The sequence below is a fragment of the Papaver somniferum genome, chromosome 3 (assembly GCF_003573695.1).
Source record: "Papaver somniferum cultivar HN1 chromosome 3, ASM357369v1, whole genome shotgun sequence".
NCBI lineage: Eukaryota > Viridiplantae > Streptophyta > Magnoliopsida > Ranunculales > Papaveraceae > Papaver > Papaver somniferum.
This window is the reverse complement of record NC_039360.1, coordinates 124885233-124912544: the sequence shown is the minus strand read 5'-3', so window position 1 is coordinate 124912544 and position 27312 is coordinate 124885233. Positions and strand designations below refer to the sequence as shown.

At 35.9% G+C, this 27312-nt stretch overlaps 2 protein-coding genes and 1 long non-coding RNA gene across 4 annotated transcripts; 1 reads left to right on the top strand and 2 right to left on the bottom strand.

The window, feature by feature from the left end:
- Window positions 1-2260: 2260 nt before the first annotated feature.
- On the top strand, window positions 2261-6628 carry LOC113357281. Its single transcript, XR_003363554.1, has 3 exons — window positions 2261-2516; window positions 4910-4989; window positions 6460-6628. It is a non-coding gene; the product is annotated as an uncharacterized LOC113357281 (long non-coding RNA).
- LOC113357279 (sugar transporter ERD6-like 16) lies at window positions 2529-6779 on the bottom strand. 2 transcript variants are annotated; one of them, XM_026600639.1, is made up of 18 exons: window positions 6575-6779; window positions 6191-6253; window positions 5384-5473; window positions 5221-5280; window positions 5081-5143; window positions 4928-4993; window positions 4716-4791; window positions 4544-4608; window positions 4351-4443; window positions 4179-4259; window positions 4010-4094; window positions 3870-3913; window positions 3661-3723; window positions 3526-3585; window positions 3382-3435; window positions 3228-3287; window positions 2997-3111; window positions 2529-2898 (listed from the first exon to the last, which is right to left on the bottom strand). In XM_026600639.1, the coding sequence occupies exons 1-18, from the start codon at window positions 6770-6772 to the stop codon at window positions 2783-2785; spliced, it is 1452 nt and encodes a 483-aa protein (XP_026456424.1). In that variant the 5' UTR covers window positions 6773-6779; the 3' UTR covers window positions 2529-2782. The 2 variants fall into 2 exon arrangements, with proteins under 2 accessions (XP_026456424.1, XP_026456423.1); XM_026600638.1 differs by having other exon boundaries at window positions 2531-2898; window positions 5078-5143.
- A 1232-nt stretch (window positions 6780-8011) lies between these two features.
- LOC113357278 (squamosa promoter-binding-like protein 7) lies at window positions 8012-13791 on the bottom strand. The gene is made up of 10 exons (XM_026600637.1): window positions 13172-13791; window positions 12309-12478; window positions 11870-12081; window positions 11713-11787; window positions 11508-11615; window positions 11076-11193; window positions 10389-10524; window positions 9920-10097; window positions 8985-9557; window positions 8012-8741 (listed from the first exon to the last, which is right to left on the bottom strand). Exons 1-10 carry the CDS (start codon window positions 13663-13665, stop codon window positions 8454-8456), a joined length of 2352 nt encoding a protein of 783 aa, XP_026456422.1. The 5' UTR covers window positions 13666-13791; the 3' UTR covers window positions 8012-8453.
- Between the last annotated feature and the right edge of the window lie 13521 nt (window positions 13792-27312).

Genomic DNA, 27312 nt, shown 5'->3' with positions numbered 1-27312 from the left:
AAACTTCGGCCACCTACCCACATTGATTAAAAAATCAACCGCAAAAATCAAAGTCGCCCAACATTAATGCGCGACGCAGACTGGCACTGAACTGGAAAATTGGATTCAACAAGAAAAGCAACTCTGAATTGAACACCAAAATCTACTGGCAGCAGAGATCTAGAATACAATGGCTTCAGTCCGGAGACCGCAACACAACGTTCTTCCATACCAAGGCTACAATTCATAGAAGCTGTAATAACATACAACAACTCGTGATTGAGCACTTCGCAGATCAGTATACCGCACCAAATACAGTAATTGATGAAAGCAAGTTTGAAGCAATAAAATCAAGGTTAACCCCTCAACAATGTAATAAGTTAATAGCCGAGGTGACCCCCGAGGAGATCAAAGAAGCGCTCTTCTCCATAGGATCAGCACGTGCCCCAGGACTGGATGGATATATACCAGTAAGTTTTTTAAAGTTTTCTAGGAAACAACCAAACCGCAACTGAGTCGAGCAACAAATTGCGTCCCAACACCAGTGATTTTCATATTTATGTAATTAAAGGGATGATCAAGAATAATTAGGTTTATATTGTTTCCCCACATAAGACTTAAACCACTTGCTACCTCTCTAGGAGGTATAAGCCAAAAGTTAGGAAACTTCATTTATTCATGGCGTCATTCATTCTTTGTTTTGTTGCTTAGTTTTGGATGGAAACAACGTATCATGATTATCTTTATTTAGGATATTTTTAAGGTTATTCTTTGTTGGTATATTTTCCAGTCCTTAACAATTCCAAGCTATAACCTTAATAAACAGTCAAAAGTAGGGACAAATCTTATCATGCAACGCAAAATGTTCAAACACAATGATGAAGTTATGATAAGATTCAATGGAATCCCTAGTTGACTGATAGTTACTTCTGGGGTTATTGACCAAATGCTAAGGGTTCACAAGTTTTAGGCATACTTTATTGTTGCTATTAACTTCAGTCATTTTAGCATGTCCACCGTCATAGCTTTTTCCAGATCAAAGTTGTTGTGGTCTTTTTCTTCAAATATTTTCCTTCGATGTTTTCGTTTCTTCGGGTTATCGAAAGAGGATAAAAGATAGTTGTGGCCAGATCAATTAAAAACTAAACAGTAAACAGCTAAAAGGGAAAAAGTGCAAAGAAAGGTTAATATGGGGGGGAAGACATGAATCATAAGTTAGATCTAGAACGAAAAATGATGAATCTGGTGAATAACAAAACGACCAATAAATTAAGAAAATGGAACATTATTTAAATACCCCTCAAAATCCTCCCCTTATACTCTTATTCAATTTTTAAAAATACCCCTACCTTCTGAAAAGTGGAAGCAACTATCACAAGTTGCTTTCAAAAGTGGAGGCAACTAGCATAAGTTGCTTCCAGAAGTGGAAGCAACTTTCTCAAGTTGACTCCAAAAAAATTATATTTTATCCCTCGGGGGTATTTGTGCAAGGTCAACAAAGATGGAAGGCATCTATAACATTTCCACTTAAGAAAAATGACTGCAAATTAAAGAAACAAAAAAGACAGAAAAAGAATAGAGCGCAAATTAAACGAGGCCGCATAACCAAAATCAGAGAATAAGCTTTTAAAATTAAAGAACCGAATCAAACTTTCAAATAAATTGTAAAGGAGATAACTTAATTGAATGCCAACAACATTTAAAAAAAAGAAAAGGAATATCGATAAAAAACAAAAAGATAATGCCGAATTGGTTGTAGAAAATTGATGCACTTAGATTGAAGATAGCAGGACTATGAATCATTGTAGAAGATGAAAGAAACGAATCTTTGAGTCTTAAAAAGGTCTTTGGAAGCTGATAATAGTATCTTTATAACCGACTAAATTAGTCAAACCTGAGTCTTCGAATGAATCAGGATATTAATCTTAGAGTCTTTGTAATTTTATAACTTGGTGTCTTAAGAACTTGAAGATCTCAGAATATTATTTTAAATAATTTGCGGTAATAGATCTGATAGAGAGTTGGATCAGAATACTTTTGAAAGAATTAGTGGTCGTTTTCCACGATCATCACCGCCGCCATGGTGGTTTCTGGCTAGATTTAGGTATTTATTGACTATGAAAGCGGTGTTTGCCGGTTATGTTTCGGTGTTTCAGTGGTGGCGAAAAATCGCCCAGAGAGGGCAAGGGTAACTTTAGTCTTTATCATTTATGTATCACATACTAGGACATCGCTTATCCCACTACCTAGATGGGAATAACCCGGCAGCCCCATTAGAAAAATTATCACCTATATGCCTCTTCCATTGTTTAGCTCCTTTCAGTTCGTGAACCCTAAACTGTCTTGATGAAACCCTAACTTCTTTTCAAGTTTCAATGAAGTATCCGGAGATGGATAAAACTTTGCTTTCTATTCTTCTAGAGATGTTTCTTGCCGGGAGAAGCTGAGCTTCTTGATTCAGTAGGAACTCACAAGAGACTATCCATGATTAACAGGCCAAACAACATTGCGGTTCTTTGTGCACTCACCTTCTGCAGGTATGGCGATTGAATTTCATATTATCAAACAGTAAACACGACTGCCTTAAGTTTTTTAGTTGTTTCAAATCCAATGTTGTTTATGTTTATCAAACTACATCATTGCATCACACAACTCAGTATAACCAGTACTAATAGAATGCAATCAAAATGAATGAAAATTACTCTTGTTGTTGTTTACATATTCTAGAAATAGAAAAGATACACTAATACAAACAAAATTTAGCCAAAAACTGTATATCCATTGTGGTTTTGTTCTTCTTCGTTTACGCATTTATGGATGCTTGAATTTCTTCTAGGGTTCTTCCTTTGGTTTCTGGCACCATCTTAGCCACAAATAGAACAGTCATTGCACATACTCCAGAATACAGGAAGAATGTACCTGAAAACCATAAAAAAGTAAAATTCTATTGGTAAACAAGAACGAACCTGCGTAGTAGACATTTTGAATTATTTAGGAAAGTATAAGTTATCTTTTACCTGAGGCACTCCAGCTAATTAGAAAATTGAAAGTGTAAGAAACAGCCCAAGCACCAAACCAGTTCACAAGAGTTACTAAGCTTCCTGCCACACCCTTTACATTTATTGGGAAAATCTGTGATAGAAAATGATGTTCAGATTTGATATCTTTAGTTAGTGTGTGTATATTATGTGTCAATGGTTAGTCGAGAATGTATTGCATTTGAGCTCATTACTATAAACTGAAGTTACCTCAGACATAATAACCCAAGGCACTGGTCCGGTTCCAATTGAGAAGGCCGCTATGTATATCTGTACCCATTGAGAAGGTATAAATGAGAAAAGCTATGTATCTGCTATGTATATCTGTACTCCAAATCAGATTTATTTAAGAGTCTAGTCTTACCAATACTCCAGCAAGTGCTAGTAGGGGAACCCAGTTCAATAACATCTGATGGGTCTGTTTCACAAATTACATACTACTGTTATATTACAAGAACAAATTCAGTGGGATAGAAAAGGATTCCCGAAATATTTATTGGCAGTGTACCTTAAGATAGAAAGAGAGTCCAGCAAGTGAGCATCCAAGGAAGGTTCCCGTCGCAGACACCTGAAAAGCAACCCCATTTTTCACCAAGATTTCTCTTTATACTTGTAGGCTAACATGAACTGTCAGTCCACTTACCATCATAAGAGGCCTTCTTCCTGATTTATCCATTAAGATTGCACCCAATATTGTAATTGGTACCTGTTAATCAGTTTGTTATTTAGACTTTAGCTTAGTTTTCTCAAATTCTGAGTATTGTGATACGCTGTTTACGTCTTGTACAACATATTCAATGCTTTTTTTTGGGGAAAAAAACTAGAAGGAGGAGAAGTGACATAGTTGGAAACCTGGATCGAGGCCCAGGCTACTGTCCCGACTTTGCCTGAAAGTCCTGTAATCCCGAAATGGAAGTACAATCAAGAAATTGTCTAAGAGCCAGAGGAACCTATACGAATTATTACAAAGAATTATATGTTGTTTCTGTTACCAGCTAATGCAAAAGTTTCGCTGGCGTAGAACCCAATCCCATTAATCCCTCCAAATTGCTGACATACCATAAGCCCAACTCCAATCTGAACATGAGTTCCAAAATTTCAGTTTGCAAGCTTATAGAGATATTCAACTATTTTTAAAAATAAGTTACTAAAAGGGCTCACAATGAGTGGACGAATATATTTTCTCTGAAACAAGTCCGCCATCTTAGCTTTAGGTAGGTGTTTAATGTCTTCAATGTAGTCCTGTTTATAAAAGTGACTATAAGTTCGAATAACCGACACACTTCATCAAGCTTGATTTGGGTTACAGTTTTGCATTTCACAAAATACAGACCTGAATTTCTGCAGATTCATGAGAAATATCTGCATCCCTTCCTCGAAGCCTCTGTAGTGCCACTTCAAACTCTTTTTGTCGGCCTACCTTTGCCTGGAAAATTGGCAAGGTTAATATACTGAGTGTCCGTCTTCTATCGTTCTCCTTTTTCAAAAAATCACAGGTATCTAGTTATTAATATTCTGTTGCTCACCAGCCATCTTGGAGACTCTGGAATGAATGTTAGACCCGCGAGCAGGATAACACAGGGAAGTAGTCCTTCAAGCAAACTACAATTATCAATTCCTTGTCTCTAGATTTTCATTAAAATCTGAACAGATTATTATTTCTGGAAAACTTATTAAACTAGTTACTTTAGCACTTACCTGTAAGAGCAAGCATTCTCCATGTTACAACTGTACCCATTAGGAAGGCAGTTGATGCTCCAATAACGATCATGAGCTGCAGATGATATATACTATTTTCATTACTGGTCTTACACTTCTTAATTGTTCTTTACTTGTCATTATTTTTTGGTGATAAAGCCTTAGTCACAAATCAATGTTTGTTTGAATTGCAGCTCCAAATGCTACTTTACCTGATTAGCTGTCGTTAGTCCTCCACGAAGATTCTTTGGTGCTATTTCAGCTATGAACACAGGTATCTGTTACAGAAATTAGTTTTAGTATGAAAAGATCGCCTAAACTGTGTTAAGGTTGTATAATAACATCAAATGTTTGAATCCTACCACGTAGGAGAAAACTCCAATTCCATATCCTGTAAAGACCCTTCCGACGTCAAGCAAGAAAACTCCCTTGACAGACATGAAAACTTTCATCAACATAAATGACTTGAACAAATTAGATATAGTGTCTAAGAAAACAAGCAAACCTTAGCGATATAGATAGAAAGCCATCCTATAATGCAGAATGCAGCTGACATTCTCATCGCCTGTTTCATTGACAGTGAAGTAATAAACGAAACAAGAATTATTATAAGATTAAGAATTCTAGGCTTGTGTGGATGGGCATTAAACATTTTCATCTTAACATACCCCTTTTCGCCCAATAAAGTCGGCAATGCGACCACTTGTGATTGCACCAATCATTGCCCCGATTGTTAGTATGGAACCGAACATGGAATACTGCAAAACGACAAAAAGATGAGGAATTTTGGGATGCAGATGTGCTCATTTTGTGTGTGTATTACAGGTGAACATACAATAAGGGAAGTCCAAACTCAAACATAAACCCAGTCCTGTACTTGGCAATGTTTCTATACGTTTCTTTTCTGTGTTGCAAGTTTGCACTATTTTGAATTGTACAGAAGATCTCGATCTTCTTAAACTTTGAGAAAATAATCCAGGAGGTACAGGACTGTAAGATGATTGGTTTGACAATTGCTGTCACTTCAATGCTGTTTACACATGTCAAATGAGTGGGGCTTGGGGTTGATATAGATGAGTATAATCCAATAACATTTCCCAACCAAGATGGTATTGGCCATTCTTGGCATATTAGATTCAGGCCTAGGAAAACATGCAGGATTAGATAGGTTTGACTTCCATTTTATTCGTTGTCTAGGAATTTGCCAACGGGAACTTTTTTCCTTGTGTGAGATCCAGTTCAGACCACTGGTGTTCCCGTTTGCAACCATGTCAGTGTGACACAACCCAAGGTTGGAGAAAGAATACATGCATAGTATCTAACAACCGAAACATGTAAACTTGGATCAAAGATCCAATATGCTGTTAAAAACTGAAAATGTGATGTAACTTATGGGCCATGAGTCATTTAACTTTTACCCGAACCCAACACTTTAATTACACATTTGAATGACTAGGTAAGTTTTTCCAACAAACCTGAGACAAAGAGAGCCCAAGATCTCCCCTGATTCCAGATTGGGTTGGTGCTGAAAATCCCACCTACAGAACCAAACAGATTTACTAAAGAAAACAACATATTTACCGTTAAGTACCAGTTCAGGATTCTAAGTAAGCTAGACATAAAGTAGTAGTCTAACAGTAATTTCTTAGTAAATCCAGTGTTAGTAGCTACTGAACTCATTTGAATTTACGTACATTTAGTATTTTCTATCTAAATGCAGTTTCTATTTGGTTTTGGTGAACAGGTAGGTGAAGAAGGGAGTAGCTAGAAGTAGTGATGGCAACTTAAACCTGGTTCCAGTTCCCCCGTTCAGAAAAAAGGAAAAAGAATGGAGTGGCTGTGCTCAAAATGTTACTTACACATGATCCAAACTCAAAAGAGCCACACACTGCGACAAATGTACTAAGCAAAACCATCCCGAGTGATCCTCCATTGTCGCTTCCATCAAGCTTATCGTCTTGTCCAGAAGCAACCGTCTTTCCTTGCTTTAGTAATGGTGCATTCATCTCATCAATCCCTCTATTTTCACCATCTTCGATATCCCCAGCTTTACTCATAGTTTATCTGTCAAGGTATAAGAGTAAAGAAGAAGGTGCAAAGATGAAGTCCCAGTACTTGATGCTGAACAAGAAGGGAGATAAATAAGAAGTGTATCACATCATAGTACAAGAGAAATGAGAGTTGCATATGACTGTGCAGCTGGCACTGACTAGGTTCTTCATCGACACATGATTTTCAATAAATTAACCAGTACATTCAAATGAGTTGGATCTGTTTTTGATTGAGACAGAGATGGTCAAAACAACAAGTTTTGTACAGTTTTGATAAGTTTGATATTTCTCAAATTGAACCACTAGTTGCGTATCAAAAGCTTACACTTTTCATGTTATGTGTGACCTCATCATGCTTGATTGATGGATCTTCTTTGTCCTCTTATGCAACACATATATAAATCGAAACATTACATCAAACTGTTTCCAGGCAACGTCCAGGTTTAGATACAGAGCAGCTAAAGGCCGGAAATCATTTCTTTTTGGATGTTCAGCTGCCCATCTAATGCTCTTAACTAGTGACTAGGGGTGTGGAGCGGAGCCAGTGTTGCATTTCACCTCGCACATACGGATGCAACTAGATTTTTTTGCGCCCCCGAGTATTCCGGTCACTGCCAGTGAGCTTATATTTTTTGCGCCCTAGAGTATTTCTGGCAAGCAAAGAAAAACAGGGCACTGGAAATGGACAAATAAATGAAACTTTTAAATTGGGGAAGTAGTAAGATATTCAACTATATAATGCTGTACATGCCAAAAATAGAGTGATAAATAAAAATTAGTAAAACTGTTGTGGATCGGAGAATAACTGCAGATGGTGGCCATCATACACACATCTAACAAAACAAAATTCCTGAATCTGAGTCGACATAATTTGCTTTATAGTAATGCATAAATTTCATAGGCGGCCTTTTCGAGCTTGTTAGTAGTCATATTCCAGCACTTGGCATGGATCGTTGGATTCTCCACAGCAGTTTAAGCAAACATACTTGCCAGTCTAGAGGGATATTCCCCGGTAATCCGATATCTATCCATTTATGGGGAGACTTCTGATGACATCTGGGGCGAACATTAACATTTCATGAGCCCTGTTGGCTTGAGCTTTTCTAAAAAAAATTCAATATTGAAATTGGGATATGTCAGTCCGTTTCAAACATTTCATGAGCCCTATTCAGATCCTCAGGATTATCCCACCCTACAGACAAGTTTACAAGTTCCAGGATTGTACAGTATGTCTACTGCCATATGTTCACTTAAACTTTTCTCGATCATAGCCATTAATAGAAAGTGACCAAGTACACTATACAAACATGTTGAGGAAAATGTTAGGAGGAAAATAATATTTGATATCATGTACATACACATGTTACCCGTACTGTTGGTCAAAATTATATTTCCTTCTTGTTATTACAGTTATACACTTATCTTTATACCTCTGAGACCCACTTGCAATGCCAAAAATAAACGAAGATCTCAGTCTTCCTCTCCAACCAATTCCACCAAAATTTTCTATACAACTTTTGCTGCCAGTGGTGACTGACTGGTGATAGGTTGGAGCAGCTCTCAAAGATTTGAATGAGCACTCCGTTGAGGATGGACCACCCAAAACCAAACTTGGAGTTGTGGGCATCATTCTAATCCAATTTTACTGGATCAATCAAATAACTCTCTTGCTCTCTGATTTATCAGTTCAAGATTTGGAGTAACCAAATAAGCTTCGTCGTATAGAAACTGCTAATTCGCCAACTGTGTTAGGATGGAACAGGATGGCACAAACTCCAGAACATAGTGCAGCAACAGCTACTATTAAGACCAAGGGGCGGGGGCTCATAACAGCTTTTGAGAAAATACGGCTGCAACTCTTTTCTGTCTGAGGTTGATAATGGGTGTTGTCCCTAGTTATATCTCCATTCAAAAGTGGAATAGTTACTGAGTTTCTTACTGATCCTAAATTCTTCTCCATAGCCATCTCCATGTCCTGCAATTATTAAAAGAAAAGAAAAGAAAATCAGAATTATGAAATACCATAAAATGATTAAAAGCAGCAAATATTATCCATCTAGCCTCTTTAAGTACCACAGTGTAATATGATAACTGAGAATTACTTAACTATCAACAGATATGCTGCCTTCTTATATACAAAAAGGATAATTCAGGCTTAGTATCTACAAATCAGAAAAATTCTGAGGTACAGTAGTACCACAAACAACTCGAAACTTACCACAATGTTGCTTGGAGTGAAATAGAGCCTGCCGTTTTCACTACGGTTTTGAGAAAAACAGTATCCTTCAGAAAGGGAGCTTTGATTACACTGCACTACTTCCCCGCCACTTTGGATTCTCTTATGAACTGATTCTCTTGCTTGAATTATATATTTTTGGAACAAATTTAGATCAGCATCGCTTATATTAACTGGATTGAATAGCTTCTGGGCATCCATCACATCCTCCAATGACTGCAATATTTTCTCCAAGAGATCAATGGAGTCATTCCCTATTAGGAAGCTTAGTAGGCGATTCAGTCTTTGAACTTTCGAAGAACTTAAAAGCTTGTCTTCTTCCAAATTAGGCTCCTTGAGTAACCAGGCAATATCTAAGATAAGTTCAGACATTACTTTTTGCCTCGATCCAAAGACCTTGCATGACCCAGAAACAGCATCAAGAACGCCAAATTGGCTTCTCTTTGAATAGAGGGTTTCATCAAGATTCTTTTGCACCATTTTCATTCCAGAACAAGTTTGTCTGTCTCCAAAGAGTATAGGAATGAAATTGGATAACCCAAACTCATTTTCAACCTACAAAAATAATAAAAGAATTCAAACTGGGTGTAAAGTAATTACAAAAGGTAAGCTCTGACACAGAAGCAAGAATTTATACTCCGGGACAAGAAAATAACAAATCACAAAACAAACTAAGAGCGAAAATGTCAGTAGTAGCTTCACACTGTTTTCCGCTCCTTTTCGTGTCACATCAAACAGTAAATAATTTTGATTGACAAAGGAAGGCTTATTCATTGTTCAAATATACTGTTGCAGCTAGCACCTAAATGTCAAAAGCTGGATAATCAGCAGTAGTGAAAGTTGAAACGCATCTTATGTAAGCCGGCAAGTCCAAACTGAAAACAAATACGATGTCCCCACAATAATGGAAAACCTACCTCAATAAATGCAGGGCCAAAAACCTCAGCATCAGTCTTAGGGATACGTATCTTGTATATCTGATGGTCACTACAAGGTTTCTTCACTTCATTACCATGGCAGGATGCAGTCTTTCCATTAGAAATGGCAAAACAGTAAGTACATGGGAGATATTTTCCACCAAAAGATATAAGAAACCTGACATAAAAAACAGATATCTATATCAGAACATTGTTCTTCATCTACCTTTAATATTTCAGCATTGTAAAATATGAGTAGAATGTGCATTCTTCGTGTGGAATTGTAGATTATCATGTTCACTGCTATACTGAAAGGAAACTGGAAGCTTAGGGAGTTCATAAGAAAGACCTATTTCAAATCTAAGTATATGCCTAGCTCTCTCGCTAACATACAATGCATCACATTTATGTATCTTAAAGTGTTGGTTATGGCTTTGGATGCTCACTCTTAAATGAATGGAGCACATACCGAAACTTAGGCTGGAGCAGATTGCTTCCACAAACAACAAACTCCACTGGTTTACCAGCCTCAAAACAAGTAGGATGAACGTAATGAAGTCTGGGAGCCTGCATTTCCACCATCACATTTTTCAGTGAAGTTCCACCTACATTGACCGCAAATAATTAAAGAGCATGTAACGAAGTATGGAACATACTTCCACCAAAAGCAAGCTTCAACCTTCTTACAAACAAAACAATACTTATTACATAGGAAAGGGGAAAAAAACAATAACAAAAACAGTACAAATAGGTGCAAGGAAGAAGGTTAAACCCATACAAACTATAGCCACTTAGTTCAAATAATAAGTTTCATACAAGTCTTAACTCCTGGATATGGGATTTTAGGCTTCTCCAATGAATAAAGTCTATGGGTAGTTGGCGTCTAATAGATTTTCCAAAGTTAGGAACTGATTGTACAATTTTATAAGATCTTCTCTCGACGAACTATCATATTGAGCTATATCGCCATATAGGTTAGTTCGTGAAAAGCGAACAACTTAATAGTAATTGAACATAAGACCAACTACACTTTTATGGAAATAACTGCTTACCCTTTGAAAGGGGAACTAAAATCAACAAGCAACTTTAAAATACAAAAATAATAGCTGCGAATTATCTGACAGTAAGTGAAAAGTTTATTAATCAAGAGATATACCTTTAAGAACTCTAAAAATCATATCATTTAAGTAAACAGTTATGGTGCCTCTTCCATGCAACAGACAATCAGGTGCACCAACAAGCCTATGTATGTAGGAACCAGCATCTTCAGCTACCTGTCAAATTTAACAAAACAAATATTGAGGCTAAAAGATAGTGAGCTGGAAAGAGAATTGCTAGGAGAATGTTGGATAGTGTGTTTATAACACAAGAAGTTGGTCCATGTACTAGTAAATGATCAGGTTGGGAAGGATAAAGGAGGCAAAAACGTCCATAATTTCGCTAAACGCAACTTCCGTTGAACGGAAATTTAAACTAGTAGGCATATGCTCCTAAGTCCTAACAAGCTAACACTAAAAGATTATGGTTCCTTTTTACAAAGTCTTGTTAATTGCATGGTCATTTTGTTTGAGGAAAGCAGAACTTATACCTTCTCCCACATATATCGTGGCATCGCAATAAATATAGTCAAGATGGTACATCCTGGACGGATATATCCCTCCAACTCAACTGGCATGCTGGCCAACCATTGGAATATCTGCAAGTTCGGAGAACCCATTAGTCAACTTACAACTTTCTGGTGAAAGTAAACTATTTTCTTGTTCTAATATGAAACTAGAAATAAAATGCTTTACTTGGTGGCGAAGTCGTCTTGGGAATTCTGCAGGGTTCCAGTCATAAAGCTTGAATGATATTCGACCTGTCGGACACTACATAAAAAGAATGAGTTATTATCTTTTGCAGGAACAGAAGATGAGCAATAAAAATTAAAGAGCGTGCAATTTGATCTACCACAGATGAATATGCACTCTTATCGTCACCAAAAGATGAGGAAAGAGTCACTGTGGAATTATCTTTCCTCGGTTCCTTCCGAGTTTCACCAGAAGCCGCACTACGGATATCTTGAGATTGAGAGCTGGGAATTGAGCTAAGAGGAGATACACGTCCATCTTCAGACTCCGGCACTGCCTCCTCTACTGTATGGCTGCTCACTGGTATACTATCTGGCAAAAAAAAAAGATGATTTCTTAAACATCTTAAAATTTTAAGCATATGTTTTGGAAGCATACACATATGTCCATAACATATTTCAACAGCAAATATGGTTTCCTATCGTCCTCCCTTGCCTTCGAATCAGTATTTCAAGAGCTCTCTACTAGTCTAATCTACAATCGCACAACGTAACATTGCCCACATAAAAGCCTGTGGTAACAGAAAAGCTGCCCCGTACCTTTCCCTGCCTCACCCTCACCAGCAAGATCATCAGCAATCACACCCTCCTGACTTTCCTTTCCACCAACACTTTTAGAATCAGCTTTTCTTCTCCGCCTCTTATTGTGGCGCTCTAGCTTTCTTCTACAGCTTCGTTTTCCTTCATCAAAATCTGGCAAGATGTGAAACCTAAAAGTAGATGAAACAAATTTGAAGTTAGCAATCACGAAAGTCTACAGTGAACTTCTCTCAATCGAGCATAACCATAAGAAAATACTTTAACAATCCTTCAGATATTAAGTTACATTCAGAGTCAAGAGTACAGATACGAGCATAAACGAAAATTGCAGGTCAATCATAAGTGTAAAGTAACTGCTACAATCCCTAAACTGCATTAACAACTCTCCTAAAAGGGGACAACCATAATAAAATACTGAAACAACCCTTTCAAATCATAATCTACATCTTCAGTTACTATGCTTTGCCACAAACAGTTATACACAGACATACTGGCATGCTATTCACAATTATAAGACGAACAGACATGTACAAATATTGTCGGTCAACTGTAAATGTCACCTCTCCTAAATAAATAATTGCAATAAACAATCCTTCAACCATACATCTTTAGCTATCATGCATTTTACGCAATCATTTTACTGGCTTTCAAGTGTGAATTACAAAGACTACCAAACATATGTAGTTCATTGTGCCCAATATATCAGTAAAATCCCTGAATCTTACACAGCTACGTGCATTAATCATTGGTCTAAAGCTACTCTATCAATCATTTTGGCATTAAAAACCTAGAAATGCTTCCTCATTTCATAACTATAGACTGAAAATCACAAATAAAAAATCAAAAGAAGTTAAAAAACATACTTGCCACACTGTTGACAATATCGTTTAGTTTCACCATCAAGAAATACCGAACTAGCATTAGCACAACTTAAACAAACCCTGTGTCTTCTATGATAACCTTTCAATTCACTAATATCAACTTCACAACCAGGTACTTGACAACAAATCGTTGACGATGCAGTTGAAGTTCTTGATCTTTTCTTCATAGCTTGTTTTTCTTCTTCTTCCAGTAACAACTTCTCATCGACTTCAGGACATGAACATGGTATTATACCAGCTAAGAAATTCTCACATGTCAATCTTGGATCTCTTTTCCGTACTCTGTTATTATCCGATTCATCTGAACCATGTCCAGTTTGATTATTATGATGAGAATTTGATTCTTCTGGTGGTGGTGATGGATCAATTTGATTGAATTCGTTACTCCAAGAAATGTTTAACGAATCATCAACATTGAAATCTAATAGACTATTCCATTCCCAATTCTCATCGAGTAATTGATTTTGAGGATCCATTTTTCTGTTTTTAGAAACCCTAAGAATTGAAGACGATGAAGGTGAGATTTGGGGATGTAAGAAGAGGAAAATGGAAACCCTAGAAATTTGGAGATGTTTTTTCTGGGAGGTTGTTGTTTGTTGGACTTTAGGAGTGGCGGAGAAGAGAAGGAAAGGACAGCGAAACACTGAATCAGCTTAAGAGTCAACAACTGTTAGGTGGCAACTCCGAGTCGTGACGTGGAATACAACCTTGGCTGGGATAGAATATACTATGGCGACACTTCATTGGAATAAATCTTCAGGGAAATTTTACCGGGGAGCCTACTTGTCCAACCAACCTGCATTTTACCGGGAAATGCAGGTATGTGAGGGTCTTATCAACAAAGTTTTTTTTGTTATTGGGGTCATTCTTAGGCGGCTAAAACAAATAGAAGTTGGACATTTTACCTCAAGTTTTATCTCCAATGCTAAAGTTTTCTTATCCTAAAATCAATTTTGGAATAAATTTTACAAGGGGTCATAATTGTGAGGAAAAAATATCTTTATCACCCAATAACAATATTTTCTAATTAAGAAAAATCAATATTGGAATAAAAAACTAACGATGTGTCAATGGATCCAGGGTCATGGAAGATATGACTGACTTTCTCCTTTATCCCTTTTTATGAGATGGCATCATTTTCATGATTTTTCGTTAACCTTGACCCTAACATTGGAGATTAATCTCTGGTTAAAAAAGTGTTAAATCCTAGGTTTCATGTCTTTTTAAGACCTTCACCCCGAGCATTGGAGATGCTCTTAAAAGATTTTTCTTTATCTTTTTGTCTAGGATAAAAAGCCTTCAATTTTTAGGAGCGACCCAAAAAGATTTAGGGACGGTTAATAAAACAAAATAGGATCACTAAGAAGTAAAATGAGTTGATCCCCTTATCCACACATTTTTCGGAGTGGCTAATCTACCTTTGATCAATTAGTGTTAATTGGAATTACTATTAATCGGTAGTTATAGATTATGTAGTTAGTGTTAAGAAATCATTAAGATTTTAGATTTTAGACAACAGGTGGAAAAAAACGAGGTTTACCTAAAATCAAAACAAAAATGGATGGGTATGGAGAAGAAGGTGGGAAACATTATGAAGAAAATCATATTGGAGGTCCAGCAACGATTAGAGAGATGATTAAATGCATTCAGCGCCATTAACGTCTCAGAATCGGTAGATAAAGTAAGTACTATTATACCTTTCTGTTCAAATAGAGAAGCACAATCGGTAGTCTCGTGATGTTCATTAGCTACCTATTGTGATAGTCGCCCCAAATTCTAACTTTTTCAAAACAAATGTTATTTCGAGTACCTCTACTTTTTGAATGAGTACCATGATATCCATTATCTACCGATGATGATAATAGCCTCAAGTTCTAATTCTTTCAAAACAAATGAAACTTTGAATTTTTATACTTTCATAATCGGTAGTTTGACAAATTAGATCTCTGCCGATTATGTCTAAATTTGGGTATAGAAACTCAAAATACCAAACATAATCGGTAGCTAAGTATCAAAAATATTTATCGATTAAGATCGTTCTTCATAAGGAATGGAGAACACAATAATAATCGGTTGATAAAACCAATACTATATCGATTGTAAAATGGCAGATAAGTACTTTCCTAACGGCTAGGACATCCCATAGCCACATCTATGGGTGGATATAAAAAAATCGCCCCTAAATCTTTTTGAGTCGTCCCTAAAAATGCCAGTATAAAAAGGATCTAACTAACTGAAGAAAAAAGTTACACAATTTGATTAAAATGATACCGGAATATTGTCCCACGATTTTCAGAAACATTGTGTCCTCTTCAACTATAGAAATTATTCTGAATAGCTCTACTAAACAAGCTAATTTAGTTATTTTTATTTTTTAAATAGAAGAGTATATTTTTTCCTATATTATTGTGAATGAGAATGTTGTTGATCCTTCTTCTTCAAGTCAATTTGATAGCTTCAAGAACAGCTAGCTTTTGGCTTTTTCAGGATTTTTTAAAATCCCATTAATTGTTCTTCATCCTTTATATGACCATGTTGCATTAGTCAGAGTAGGACCAATAACAATCTGATCAGTATCATTATTAAAGGAAGTATCACAGTAGTCCTTATTACAAATGGTGAAAGTCTTTCCACGGTTGATTTTGTTGGTGGCTGCATAAAACTCTCAGCAAAGAGAGAATTTAGTTTTTTTAGCTTGATTAATGGCAAACCTAACTGTAAACAAAGGATTCGAGTTTTTTGTATTGAAAGATTTTAAAGCACATTTATTTCTACATGCACCAAGCAGTGGTAAAAATTATATACAACTTAGCATAGAGTCGATTATGTATTAACCATTTATTAATTCAATTTCCAATGCAAATATGAAATCTTTTTTTTTCTTTTTTTTTTTTTGAAATCACAATTCAATTCATTCAAATCAAAATGGTGGTTACAAGATTGCTTACAAGATTATCAAAAACACCAAAGTACAAGACAGTCAAAACTCAAATACAAATGACTTCACCAATTGCAAATACATAGCGAAGAGAAAGAGCCATGAACAACAAAGATATCCAGCTTTTGTACCAACAGTATTGACGAATGATGGTGTGAACCGGAATCAACTCCGACCATTTAAGATAATTATCTTCTTAAATAAGAGATGCTCCAAATAAAAAGGAGTAATTTTCCCAAAATCTTGTAGATTCAATCGAATCCGGATGCCTTAAATCCCTCTTGTTGAAGATGAATCCAAAGCGAATCCGAGCAGAATCATTGTTGTTCTTGATGAGTCGAGAATAGCAAGCCAAGAAACACCATGGATATTTGATAGAATCGCTATTAGAGCGAAGAGAAAATTGTCCCAACGACGAAGAAAATATCGCCTAAATAGCGAAGAAATATGTCCACGGACACGAAAAACAACAAAACCAAAACCTAAAACTATAAATTAGACTACTTTTATTCATGAATACTCCAAAGATCCTTGCTCAGATACAGTCCAAAAGGACTAGATCTAAGCAAGAAGAAGAAAGAAGTCGTAGAGTTGGTTATGTATTAACCATTTATTAATTCAATTTTCAATTAAATATCAGTGCAAATATTTAATCTTGAATCTCGTAACACATATTGAACAAACGGAACATAAATCCAAACATCTTTTAAGTAAAGGAAATTTGTGATAATATGCTCAGTTGTTCAAAGCTATTTGTATCATACATGCTTCAAGACTGATCGTGTCTAGAATTATAACGAGAAAGTTCGGCTTTGATGGTTAAAATTTTCAATGCATTTTCATCTAAAAAAATGAACTTTGAGAAAAAAGAGGCTTTCCACAGAGTTGTAGACAGGGTTAAGGAATTGAGGATTATCAACTTGGTGGTGAACATTAAGGAGTTTGTAAAACAATTGCACGGTGAACTGGTCGTTATTGGTGTAAGGGCAGATAGTTTTATCCTTCCCAATCATTTGAATGCTATTGTTCAAGATTCTCTGAGCATTATGTAAGTTGAAAAATCTAATAACAACATCAGGTTCCTATGATTTGAGTTTTGATCAATAAAGTCATCTACTTAAAGGCTCAGGTTCGAATAAACTTTGCTTAATTCTTGAGGTGCATCGGTAATCCAGGTATCTACAAATATGTAAATGATATGACCATTTCTAACCTCCCACGTGCAGTTTTTCATGATATCAAGACCAGTGCAAATGCTTTTTCACACTTAGGAATCTTAGTTTCCTTTATGCAAATGGTGACAGTTATTAAAATCAAAAACTCTTATGGACAGTGTGAAAAATCATGTAAAAACCGCCTCTTCACATGATTTTTTTTCATGGGACCCATGGTATTCATTCTGGACCCTCCATTCCCCCCAAAGGTTCACCAATTCCCTTTTGGGAGTTATTTTTGGAAAAATACGGTTCTTGTGTTGTTTTTCACACGGTTGGTATAAAATGATTGTATTACAATACTTATATTATAAAACAGTGACACATAGATCATTAGGAAAAGTGATGAGATTCCATATGCAACTTTAGAAAGTAAAGCAATGTTAAAAATATTCAAATTCATAAATTCCAACCTACCATGAAGTTTGTGAGAACGAATTTTTCTTCGTCACTTCAAGCCACTTTGGTTACACTTACCTTACCAGAAGTATATATAAGACTCCTCAATCTTATAGACGATGTTGTCTGAAATAAGAAAAGTGTTCATATGATAAATGGGAAAGTATTTGAAACTGAGTCGCATTATTCCCGATATCATGTTTGATCTTTGATCAGAGCAGAGCAGGGATTTCCTTGCAGATTTTTAAGATGTTGTATCAGTGGAACTGTAATCTTAATTTTCTAGGATAATCAGTTTAGATTTTGAAGTTTTCTCTGCTTGAAAAGTTGCAAGGAGGTTACTTCTTCTTCGACAAAGAATTTTTCCGTTCTTCAATATAAGAGTGATGCAATTCACAACAGTAAGTTCGTGGTAATAGTGAATCATGTTGAGGTTTTATTATTTCAACTGCTAAACTTTGTTTTAAATTTTTGCAACTATACCCATTAAAACTTTTACATATGAATACCTAAAGGATTTAGGTGCTTACATGGAGATTGTTTTGTCAAAAGTAGATTTTCTACAAAATATTGGAAATTTGCGCTTAAGTTTGTGAAGCTACAAAGTACGGTATTCTCTCAGTCCATGCAGATTACTTTATTGGGTAAAGATATAATATATTATCAGTTTCAATATTAAAGGTAGTTTTCGTAAAGTCTAGTCAATGTGTGAAAGCGTTAAACTAGGTTTATATTGTTGATCAAATAATTAACTAGACAACATATTTCAATTCGTACAATTATTTTATAATCTGCACACATGTTTAGGTATGACTTTTTGATCCTAGTCTAGTATAGTTTCTCGTTGCGAGATATATATTATTTTTATGTATTGATTTTCTATAATCTAGATATCTCTTTCTGAACGCACACTTTGTCGCTATCATAATTTTCTTTTTTTTCTGAGGTAAGGTTTATGTCCCCCTCATTTCCTTTGTTTATTTTTCCTTTTTATTAGAAAATTTGATAGCCTATTAAAAAAAACTGGGAAGGATTTGAGCACCTGTTGTACCAAGACTGGTCTACGATTCTGTGAATGGATATTCTTTTTTTATATAACTCAAGATAGTATCTCCATCCTTTCAAGCTTTTAACATTTGATTGTGGGAGACGGTTCAGGATAAAAGTAACCTTATTTTCTAAATTAGAAGTATACAAATATCAAGTTGGGATACCTAACAACTAATCCCGAGTCTATAAGAGCCGCATGCGAACTTGACAATAGGCTTATTTTACAGTAAAAGAAAAAAAACCCTGATAATATCGTAACAACGGGAAAATAAGAATCTTTTGTTATTGACTAACATGAACAAAAATATGATGATGAAAACTCAAAAAATATTGTCACAGATATGCGAATAATGACTTATTTTTCATTTTCAATAAATAAGTCGTATGTTAAAATCGGGGATTTATGATCAATTTTAATATACATGAATGATATAACTGTACAATTTAATGTAATATTATAATATATACATCATATATTATCTAAAATTCCATAACTTAATGGTTCGAGTAAATCCTTCTTTAATTTAGAGGTTACACGTTCGAATTTGGATGTTACATCGACATCAAATGTCGATAGCCAGGAGTAAAAACATTTTTTACCTGTTCGCTCAAGTAAACACGATTTTATTAAACAAAATTGAAAAATCGACTTTAGGTTTAAGCGTCATAATTCAGATCTCGATAATCATTGATAAAACATTTAATACTTATACAAAATCCAAATAACCTAAACTTAAAACTTTTTTTATTAAATAAAAATAGAGAATGGGATTTGGATTTGAGTGTTTTAGATCAAATCTTGATATTTAAGGTAAGATTTTTTTTTAACTTGTACAAGATATCGATAACATCAAATTAAAACATTTTTTTTGAACAAAATAGAGAAATGATCTTTGGATTTGAGCGTGTTAGTGAGAAAAAAAATCTTAAAAATGAGGGAGTATCCGATTAAGGGTTGAACAAGGTCTAGAACTGAACTAAATATACGTAACCTATGGGGTGGGTGTATCCGATTTTCCCGAAATTAAACCGAGCAGGTCCTATCCCATGCCCTGTACTGACTCGAAAACGACCCTCACTTTCAATTAGGGATGGATAGGAAATTGGACGGACCGAAAAATCCTGCCGAAACCCACTAAACCCTCATCGAACAATTCATCCAATAAACGGTGACGGTATAGAGATTAAGATTGATTCTTCGTCTCGTTATACGGTTGAGCTTCTAAACCGACCGAGCCAAACAATTTTATATTAACCGTCGATTAGAATAATTAAATTCAATCCTAGCCCTCCATTTAGCTGAACTATATTACCTTAATAAGTAAGAGTGGGATCCATAAACAATCTTATATGGACACTATTTTACAAGATTTGCACCAAAAAAAATTTAGAGTCCAAATGACAATGATTTTGAATGTAATACCTTGGTACGGATATTGTAAGATAACGTCCAAATAAGATTCCTCACTCAATAAGTAAGCACTTCTTCTTCTTCTTCATTTTTTTTCTCATTTTTAGCACCACCGTCATCTTAATTTTTTTTTCCAGTTTTTCATTCTTCTTTTTCTCAGCACCACCACCACTTGTCATCACCCGTACTAGCACCACCACCAACAATTTATGAAGAAGAATCATCAATAGTGCTGCCATCAATGTTCCAATAATCATCAACAATATCACCATCAATATTAATGATTCATCTACAAGACTTTAACAACAAACAAATCTTCAAGTTCAACTCGATGGATATGAATTTAATCATCTATTTTTTTTCGTTTTGATTTATATGAATCGTGTAAATCAATCTGGGGTTTCCACAAAATGAAACCTTAGCTTAGCCTTAAATACGCTTATGAATATTTTAAATTTACAAAGGAACAAAATATGCTTGGTGAAGTTTGTTCTCATAATTGAATATCTTCTGCATTTTGTCCATGTGATTAGTTGATTACCTTGTGCTGCTTTGGTCTGTCATAGTTTTAATTTTGCAATTTGTACATGGATAACATAATTATAGAAGTCTAATGTCTGGCTGAATTGTTTGATTCTTCCGTTTTTTGCAATCTTAGTATTGTATAACTCAACTCGTCTCTGAATTTTAGTATTTATAATTCACAATTTTAGTTATTCGTAATTTTAGTTAGTAATTTGTGAATAAGGGGGTATTGACCTTGGTTAAAATCGTTAACTAACCAAGTCAACTCGGATTGGTTTAGTACCAAACGGAAGCTTAGTCGACCTGGCAGCGATTTTAATTTAAAAAATAGGTATGGTCGGGTAACAGGTATTGGAGAAAACCTGAGCTGGCAGCATCCTTAGACTTAGTGTAGTGGACGCCCAACATTCAACTTTCAACGCAAAAAGCGTTGCCTTTCCCCCTGATTACACCGAGCCTTCAGCGTTTTGGTTGGGTGTGATATGGAATCAACACAGGGACGCCAAATAGTTTAGCGTCCCAGAAATTTGGAAAACGTCAAATGGTTAGGCGTCTAAGAGAATAATCTCTCGAAAATGCGTAGAGACGCCTAACCATTAGGCATTTTCAATTTCCGCCATCTCATCTTATCTTAGAATTTTAAAATTTAGCGATTACTGATGTAGTTTTTCAAGTGGTAAATAAAGTTCGTTCAAAGACTTGTAAAGATTTGATTTCAGACTTAATACTAAAAAAATATATACAAAAGATGTCACAAATATCGAGAGGTACTGAGAGTTAAGATTCCACCAATTCTCATATTCATGTGGTTCAACTATCGATTCCAGAAAATTATAGCTCATAACATAATAAATATTGACTCTTTATTCTTTGCCAAGGTATATTTTATAAAAGATTGACTGCAAATCACAAGCATGACGTATCAAAAATACTAAGACCAAGCATACGCCATCAAACAAAATCACAATCAATTAAGAAAAATCATGAATCAATTTAAAACAGTGCAAAAGTCATAAAGGAATAAAATAGATTTACCACACGCGTAGAGAATGGCTTCCTCCGTCATCCCAGTGTTGGGTTTTACCTTTTCATGGTGAAAACATGCTCAAAATATTTATTCATGGCTCCAAAGTGTTTGAATAGAGTGAAAATACAAGAAAAAGATAAAACGGATCAACTGCAACGTTTATAAGCATTACAGACTGATTGTTATAAAGGACTACATAGAATATAAGACTGCCTTCTAAACGATACTTATTTGCTGCAGTAACCAAACTACACCTCTCTGCGACTGACTTAGGGTGTCAGTTCTTCTTCTTCTTCTTCCCCCTCTTCCATGAAAGTGCAGAAACGACTCTGCAACTTTCTTTCTCCGAGCAAAGACCTTCGTTGGCTCTCCCGTTCCTCTCTAACTTCACCCCAAAGTCTCGACCCCTCTTCCAGGATTCGTACAAGCCTTTATATAGCTAACAGGTGCAAAACTATCCCGAGAAATATTTTTTTCTTCCAACGAAAGTCTCGGACTTTCTCACCTTTTCTTTCACCGGAATTCTCTCACACGTCTTCTGTTTTGTGTCAATCATTCCCTTTGAATCGACAGCTCCAAATCTAACAGAATATATCTTCTTTCACCTCACGTAACTTCTTAATATAAATTAACCAAAACTCCGGAAACTTCCTCATGCCCTGTTACATAAAGAATACATGTAAGATGCTTTCTTTCCCATAGAAATCCGAGTACCAAGCCTGTTTCGATAAAACAGGGTACCATCTGTACGTGCCAACTCGAATGATTCTCGTCCAAAACAAAACCAGAAAAGACCAAGCATAATCCTCCTCTGTTCTTTCCAAACTCGACTATATGGTCATTTTTAAACGAACCAAACACCCATGCTAACTCTTCTCAGCCTTAACAAGTCCAGCCCAATAAAAATCTACGATTGAATCTAATTAAAACTCCTTCAAAATCGGTCCAGAAATCTGCAGATGGACAAGGTTGTTTTCCCGCCAAAACCATTTCAAATGGGGAGGAAGATGGTGTCCCTTAACCTCTTATGGGGTGCCTTTATCAGTTGGGTGCTATGGGGTGCAAATAGCAAGTGGCTGCCCTTAGTAAGTGAATGCCCCTTATCCAAATGAGGGTTTCCTTTAGCAACTGTTTTCCGGGATTCTCCGCGCAACTTTTTGAGTCGATTTTTCCGCACATGTTTATTTCTCCAAAAACACCTACAAAGACACAAAAAATTATAATAAAATTTAACGGCTCTAATACTTGGACGTTCTATGGTTTAGCGTTTTGTTTGACTCAACTTTGAATCACGGCAAAACTTAGTCTGTGGTTCGAGGACCAAACTTAGTTTGCGGTTCGAGAACCCGAGGTGAGGCGATAAGCCTTGAACTTTGGACCATGACCAACCACTACACTGAGCCTCATTTCCTATTATCTAACTCCCGGAGGAATATAATTTTTGGAGGAAATATCATGGATTAACATGTGGCCGTACTTCTAAGGGTTGTGTGACTTGGAAAGATTCTTTCCATGAATAGCGAAAAAAAAATCCTTATTGTGCTTTGGACTTTATTAACACAAAATATATTACAATTTACAAATACTAATAATTGCAGTTTAGTGATATCAGCCAAAATTAATTAATTATACTTATCCAAACTATGAGATAATATACAAAATGAATTTACATGTGTAAGAGGTAGTACACTACTACTAATAAGATAGTTAACATAAACAGTTGACATTCGGCCTTCTCTGGACGACATTGGCCTTTCTCCGGACATTGCAGCTCTTCAAGGATGAACGTTCGACACAGTTACAAACTTAGCGTATACATCTCTTATACGAAACTACTAGTCGGCGGGAATTTTTGAGATAAAGAGTTTTGGAATCTTACAGGGTTATCAAATATGGGATACATATAAAATAAAACAATCTTTTATGTTTGATTTCTTAAATTGATAACCCCTATCATAGTATTAAAAATTGTAGGAATTACCAATAGGTACCATTATAGTGTTCTTAGTTAGTGGCAGGTCCATCCATTAAAGCCCACTAATAAGAGGTCCATAATTAAGAGAAAACATGAAAATGGACCAAATTTTTTAAGCTCAGGTCCTGTACACGTGCGGGACAAATTGTACGAAATTTCTAAATACCTAAACTACCCTTCCAATCCTACATATATTAAAGCAGTCTATTTCAAAGTTTCTAAAAAAAATTTCAGCCGATTATTCTTGGGAAAATTCTGCTCTCTTTCTTCTTCTGGATTTGGGACTAGGGTTTCTGAAGATTTCTTATGCGATTTTTAACAGGTATGTTGCTTAATCTTTTCGTTTTCTTCTTTCTGCTACAGTTTAATGGAGATAGGTTGTGTTCTGTTTTTTTTTTATGATTCTTGTTCGTTTTTATTCAGTTATTTGGTTAGATTGTTAAGTTTTTAGTTTATTTTAGCTTTCGATTTGATTATCTTTCTGTTTTCTTTTCAAAATCAGTTTTGTTTTCACTTTCAGATCGTATTATCCAGCAGTACATATATGACATACTCATTGTTTCTGCTACAGTTTTTGAATCATTATAAGATTTGAATTTTGGATCATGGAGATCGGTTGTGTTCTGTTTGTTTTTTATGAATCTTGTTCGTATTTATTCAGTTATTTGGTTAGATTGTTAAGTTTTTAGCTTATTTTAGTTCGATTTGATTATATTTCTGTTTTCTTTTCAAAATCAGGTTTGTTTTCACTTTCAGATCGTATTATCCAGCAGTACATATATGACATAATCATTGTTTATGCTCTTGGATTCTGTTTCTTGCATAGATCTTTCACTTTTTTTAGTTTGACCCATCAGTACGTATGTGAAATACCGTATTACGTGCTTCGATTCTGTTGTTTCTCCTAGATTCTTAATTACTCTTTGTCATGCAGTTGATTTTGTAGTTCATGAATCTGCAGTACATATATGGCATACTCATAGAAACTTCTCTTAGAATCTGTTTCTTGCATAGATCATGGAGATCGGTTGTGTTATGTCTGTTTTTCATGAATCTTGTTCGTATTTATTCAGTTATTTGGTTAGACTGTTAAGTTTTTAGCTTATTTTAGTTCGATTTGATTATATTTCTGTTTTCTTTTCAAAATCAGGTTTGTTTTCACTTTCAGATCGTATTATCCAGCAGTACATATATGACATACTCATTGTTTATGCTCTTGGATTCTGTTTCTTGCATAGATCTTTCACTTTTTTTTTAGTTTGACCCATCAATACGTATGTGAAATACCGTATTACGTGCTTCGATTCTGTTGTTTCTCCTAGATTCTTAATTATTCTTTGTCATGCAGTTGATTTTGTAGTTCATGAATCTGCAGTACATATATGGCATACTCATAGAAACTGCTCTTAGAATCTGTTTCTTGCATAGATCTCTCACTTTTTTTAGTTTGACCCATCAGTACGTATGTGAAATATTGTATTTTAATACTGTTGCATCTTTGTGACATTTGCAGGTTCAAAACATGTATGATGCAGAGTGTTCCAATCCAAATACCTACTGCTATGCATACATTTATTATAATCATCATCATTTTGCTGTCAAAGTGCCTGTGATTGCTGACTTTGCTGTGTTTTTGCTTCTTTTTTAGTCTTACCCTTCAGTACTTATGTGAAATACTGTAATATGTCTTTCGATTCTCTTATTTTTCATAGACCTGTCACCTGTTGTTGTCATACTGTTGATTTGTAGTTCATGAATCTTCAGTACATATATCGCATACTGATAGGAAGTGCTCCTTGTTATGTTTAAGGAGAAGTGAAGTAGATGCAGGCATACAGTGGATCTCCAATAATGGGTGCTGCTGTACAACAACCCAATCTTTTTACTAAAGGTTCTTCAACTTTTTTTCCCAAGTTGGGTACTACTACTGCGGATAGATTACCTTCTCAAGTTAGGCAGACCCTGAAGTACGTTCAATAATTGATAGTGAGAAGAATCGTCAGTTTAACAGCTTGGAGCTCATTGCTTCAGAGAATTTTACATCTCGCGCAGTGATGGAAGCTGTGGGTTCTTGTCTCACAAACAAGTATTCAGAAGGGCTTTCTGGTAAAAGGTAAAGATGGTGCTTAATGTTGTATTTTTTCCCTGTATTTGTATTGAAATGCATTTGATCATTTCATTCTGCAATGTAGGTATTATGGTGGCAATGAGTACATTGATGAGCTAGAGACACTTTGCCAACAAAGGGCTTTGTTCATATAACTGGCACAGGGTCTGGATCTTCCTCATGGAGGTCACTTGTCACATGGATTTATGACTCCTAAAAGACGGGTATCTGGGATTTCGATTTATTTTGAATCGATGCCCTACCGTCTTGATGAATCAACAGGTGCTGCTCTGCATTCTTATATTGTGTAATGACTATGTGGTCTATTGTTGTTCATTTATAATTCGTTGATAATTTGCATTCATTACCAAATTCACTTGCAGGCCTTATTGATTATGATGTGCTTGAGAAAACTGCCACCCTCTTTCGACCAAAACTCATCATTGTTGGTGCTAGTGCTTATCCTCGTGATTTCGATTATCCTCGAATGAGAAAGGTATACACATATATTTTGATTGTCAACAGTTGTTATTCTTAGTGATTAGAGAATCAGACTAGTTAATCCATTACGCACACCTAATTCCCTTTCCTGCTATGTGGTGGGCCCGGAGAAGCGTGAAAATTAAGCGTAATAAAAACGGGGGCCTACAGTAATACCGCAAGTGCACGGTCGTCGGTTGTAGCTCGTGCAAGTACGGGTCGATCCACAGAGATCGGGTGTGTTTGGAATGTTTCTAGCTATTTGGGTTCCTAGATTTGCTTTGGGCTATGAAGCCTTTTGGCTTAAATTGGGCTTTGAGTGCTAATGGGTTTGAATGCCCTTTGAATGAATTGGGCTTAGTGGGTTTGTTAACAGTAAAATGAACTGAGCTTGGGCTCAGTTTGGTCTTTGAAGTGCAAATGGGCTTAGGCCTTAAACTTAGGCTTTTGATTAAGCCCACAGTTGAATTGGATTGGGCCTTAATGAATTTGGGCTTTGGTCTTAAACAACTGGGCTTTGGTTAAGCCCACAGTTGACTGAATTGGGCTTGGCTATTGAACTAGGCCTTTGGGGAGGAAGCAGCAGTGGCAAGACTGCACAGCAGAAGAAGTGGCAGCAGAGTGGAGCTGCAGCAGGAGAAGAAGTGGCAGCAGCAACAGCCTGGCAGCAACCTTGGCAGTGGCAGCAGCACAAGAGAGCAGCAACAGCAGCAGCAGCTGTAGCAAGACTGCACAAGTGCTGCACAGCAGCTGCAGAGAGAGGCAGCAGGGGAAAGCAATGTAGCAGTGCAGCAGAAAGAGGTGCAGGGCAAGTGCAACAGCAACAACAAAAGGGCAGCTGCAACAGCAGTGCAGCAGAGAAAGCAGTGCAGCAGAAATGGAAAATGCACAGCAGTGCAGCAGCAAGACAGAATGCACAAGCAAGGAAGAAAACAGCAAACAAAATGAAAGATACAACAGGGCAACAGCAAAAGCAAAGAACAAAACAAGATAACCA

Coding starts and splice junctions, on each gene's coding strand:
- LOC113357279 (XM_026600638.1), bottom strand. CDS start 6,772: ATGAGTAAAGCTGGGGATATCGAAGATGGTGAAAATAGAGGGATTGAT. Junction 6,254..6,574: donor CTTTTGAGTTTGGATCATGT/GTAAGTAACATT, acceptor TTGGTTCTGTAG/GTGGGATTTTCAGCACCAAC. Junction 4,260..4,350: donor ATGAATCTGCAGAAATTCAG/GTCTGTATTTTG, acceptor TTTTATAAACAG/GACTACATTGAAGACATTAA.
- LOC113357278 (XM_026600637.1), bottom strand. CDS start 13,665: ATGGATCCTCAAAATCAATTACTCGATGAGAATTGGGAATGGAATAGT. Junction 12,082..12,308: donor TGAGGGTGAGGCAGGGAAAG/GTACGGGGCAGC, acceptor TTTTTTTGCCAG/ATAGTATACCAGTGAGCAGC. Junction 11,616..11,712: donor CAAGACGACTTCGCCACCAA/GTAAAGCATTTT, acceptor CCGAACTTGCAG/ATATTCCAATGGTTGGCCAG.